The sequence below is a fragment of the Sinocyclocheilus grahami genome, unplaced genomic scaffold (assembly GCF_001515645.1).
Source record: "Sinocyclocheilus grahami isolate Dianchi unplaced genomic scaffold, SAMN03320097.WGS_v1.1 scaffold676.1, whole genome shotgun sequence".
Classification (NCBI taxonomy): domain Eukaryota; kingdom Metazoa; phylum Chordata; class Actinopteri; order Cypriniformes; family Cyprinidae; genus Sinocyclocheilus; species Sinocyclocheilus grahami.
In genome coordinates this window covers 54,168-58,047 of record NW_015505855.1, presented here as the reverse complement: position 1 = coordinate 58,047, position 3,880 = coordinate 54,168, and the positions used below count along the sequence as shown (strand labels likewise).

Sequence of the window (3,880 nt, the reverse complement as noted above, 5' to 3'; positions counted from 1 at the left end):
AAAACGCATCCAACCAGCACCCCCCCCCCCCGCCCCCCAAAAAAAACATCTTCATCTATTTGACAACACACATGCTGCAAATACAACACAAGCAAATAAGCACAGACCACCTCGGAAATGATTACGATAACCGCAAAGGATATTATTTTTGGATATTATTAGCCTAAATAGGCTGATGAAATACACAATTACTGTAACTGTGAAAGGCTATAAGCTGGTTGGCTTACTTTTACAACTTTCCTTAAAAAATTAACCATGGTTTTACTATTAAAATGAATTAATACATATACTGTATAAATATATATAAAATGGTTACTATAGTTAAACCATATAACCACAAATTAACTGGTGCTTTTTCTATTTGCATGTGTTTTCTGAAGTTGGAGCGTACTGAGCTCTCTCGGACACTGTACAGTTTTCTCATCTCATACATTAACATTTCAGAGTACAGGCCTGTCCACACCAACACAGAAGTCACAAAAATGACAATTTTCTCATGTGATCTGTTTGTTCAGACCCATGTGTAAAAATGGCATACGGTACGGGCAGAATAAAAATGCAAATTCACTCCCTGGGAGTAGTTGGTGGTTACAGAAAAGTGGAAATACCCCAGTAAACAAAGTGCAGCACTTCCATTTCTCACACCCACTTGTCACAAAGAAGGAAGTCAAATATTATTTACAGGATCAGGTTTTTGTAATTACTATTACGCTTTCAGAATACATCAAATATAAATGAACAGAGACAAGAGAGCCAGTTCCAGATTCTTTCTCTTATTCACTATAGTGATGGTCATATGAAGGTGAGTAAATAATAACAGAATTTTCATTTTTGGGTGAACTATGCCTTTAAAAGTGACATCTCGCTCTTCTACACATCTTCACATGATATGAATTCACAGGTCTGAATTCACCAGACCTGTCTTTTGGAGCTCAGCGAAATTCGTATGAGCTTATGTTTCCACATTCACTCAATGGTCAGTCAATGGAATGAAAGGTGTCTCTATTCAAACTAAATGTTTAGCGAAAAATATTCCGAACCAAACATTAGTCTTGGTGCGAACAGAACTTTACTTGCTTCCTAAATGTCACTTATAGGAACACTCCATTCTTTTTGAAAATAGGCTAATATTCCAACTCCCCTAGAGTTAAACAGTTGAGTTTTACCGTTTTCGAATCCATTCGGCCGATCTCCGGGTCTGGCGGTAGCACTTTCAGCTGTAGCTTAGCATAGATCATTGAATCTGATTAGACCGTTAGCGCAAGTTTTACATAGGAAAAATATAGAAACTCTTTGGTCATTTTTGAGCAAGACGGTCTAATCAGATTCAATGATCTATGCTAAGCTACAGCTAAAAGTGCTACCGCCAGACCCGGAGATCGGCCGAATGGGTTCAAAAACGGTAAAACTCAACCGTTTAACTCTAGGGGAGTTGGAAAATGAGCCTATTTTCAAAAATAGTGGCGTGTTCCTTTAAGACAAGTTAACTTAAGCCAGAATAATGGCCTGTTCACACCAGAAATGATAACTACAAAGATAACTATAACGATAATTACATTAATATTCATACCAAAGCATAACATTCTGTTTATTATAAGCTTGCGTTGCCGTTTTGTTTTCTGCCGCTTTGAATACGCAAGCTCTTTAAAGAAATCTAGTTTCTGATTGGCTGTCAATGCTTCTATCGTTCATTAGCTAGAAAAAAATCGTTCTAAAGTGATTCTAACGATATCGTTCCTCTGTGTCATTATCATTATAGCTGTAACGTGGACTTCCCAGCTTCCAGAATTAATTAAAGAATTAAAGCTCAAAATAATTCACTCATTAAAAACTTTGTAGTTAGCGTTATAGTTATCATCCTTGAACGGGCCTTAAGTGGCTAATTCGTCATACCGACTGTCATTAGAGGCAGAACTATGAATTTGCCAGACAAGTTCACTTGCTTGTATTCACAGGGTTATTAAAACCCGTCTGGCCCGTCAACTTCAAGACTTACCGTCTGAAAGCCCCTCCACGCCATCAGGAACAAGACAGGAGTCCTTTTGTAATGCTTCTCTTTTCTCATCATTTTGATTGCTAAAGACGACACTTCTCAGAGAGTGTTTTTTCCTCACAGTCTCACTGAGGCCAGGTGAGCCTTTATGAGAAGAGCGAAGCCCCCGCTCTACTGTATATTGTCCAGAGTCTGTTTCTGTGACTCGTTCATCTTTCACTTTGGGCTCAGTCTTCTTCTTAGAGAAGAGGCGGAGAAAGCCTCTGTAGAATGATTTGGTTCTGCTTGGTGCTTTGAGGATCTTACTCCTAGTGACAAGTTCTTGTGTTGTGCACTCAGGGCACTCGCTGGTCTTCAGGAGCCTCTCTACTGACAAACGGTGGGTGGAGGTGTCACTGGATGCCCGTCTGAACTGCCTTCCCGTTTTAAGCCATTTGAGTTTATTTAGCTGATGTTTCCTGCATCCTTCATTCAGGCTGAGGCTCCGCTTGACATACGTCTCTAACAGACATTTAGCACACTTCTGATCCGACAACAGCAGCTGAGAGTTACAAGAAGCAAGCTTGGACATTGTGGACTCTGATTGTGGACTCTGCATCCACGATGTCTATAAAATAAAACAATACGAGTAACACTGTTAGAACCAAGCTTTTATAGCATTCTATGTTTCCCAAACGCACACAATTAAACTAAATCTCCATAGTCGCTCAATTGTAATATTTCATCCCAAGCTCTTCATTGACACCGATCGAAACATAGCAAAGATAAATGATGAAGGCATTAGCAAATGTTTCCAAAGAAACACTCGAACATATCTATACGTTATGACTTATAAATAACTAAACTGCCAGAGTTTTAATAAAATAAACATGCATTTCTTAGCTGATTACTTTTACACATATCCACCAAAATAGAAGAGTTGGTTAAAGACACAGTAAAACCGTAGTAAATAATGGGGTATTTTTGACTTCACGCAGTGTACAGAGTAATGTTTAGCCATAAAATGATATAGTTTTGTGTTCTGAGCAAATCTGAATCTAGCAGTTCAAATGAAAGTATATACACTTACCGGTTGCACTTACTTTTACAGTACGTCCACTTACATGGAAAGTACTACATGGGCTAGGTTTAGGGTTAGTACCTAGTTATTGTAATGAACGTTACTATAATAAGTACATAGTATGTACATGAGGAACAGGACTGTAAAATAAAGTGCTAACTTAGCCACTTGTATCTGTTAAAACGGAAGTTGGGTAAGTTACAGGTCACAAGTAAGCTGCCTACTTCAATACTAAGGTATTTTAGACATCGTAATCCACGGTTATGGTTTTTAAAAATGCTTGTCTAAGTAGGCAGCAAGTAGATATTGAGCCACAGCCTTTAGTATTTGTACACATAAACACATTACATTTGGAGACACCCTCTTCTACTCATTGCGTGTCCTGTTTATTACACATATCGCTAGAGTTAGTTCAGTAGCGCTGAATTAAACCTCACCTCTGTGGATGTAGACCACCTTTGGCTCGTAGAGATCGAATAGCGTTGTTCTAAGTGAAACTTCACATTATAAAAGTAGAAGTAACGGGGGGAAAAAAACTTCACTGGCAGCGGTTCACGATTGCGACCGAATCACGTGACTTCAAGGCCCACCCACTTCATGAATATTCATTAACCTCATGAATAATTACTCGATCGCAGAAGCGGTTGAAATGTAGCAACTGGATAAGAGTGTAGGTGGTAGATCTGCAAAATACTTTGTTTTTCTTTTGTAGACATTAGAAAACAACAATTAGCACACTAGATGTGCCACATGATGTATTGTAGACTGTCCACATGATGGCGCTAGTCACTCAAATTGCATTTTCTTTACATTCTGAATAGAAAAGC

The 3,880-nt window shown here is 38.6% G+C and overlaps 1 protein-coding gene across 1 annotated transcript in view; it reads right to left on the bottom strand.

Moving 5' to 3' along the window:
• The window catches only part of LOC107559163 (uncharacterized), an 8,818-nt gene extending 5,189 nt beyond the window's left edge, over positions 1 to 3,629 (bottom strand). Inside the window, exons 1-2 of the mRNA XM_016242905.1 lie at positions 3,491 to 3,629; positions 1,997 to 2,600 (exon numbers count right to left, since the gene is read on the bottom strand). Of these exons, the coding sequence (XP_016098391.1) occupies positions 1,997 to 2,591 (595 nt within the window). The 5' untranslated portion in view covers positions 2,592 to 2,600; positions 3,491 to 3,629. The remainder of the gene's footprint in view (positions 1 to 1,996; positions 2,601 to 3,490) is intronic.
• Positions 3,630 to 3,880: the final 251 nt, after the last annotated feature.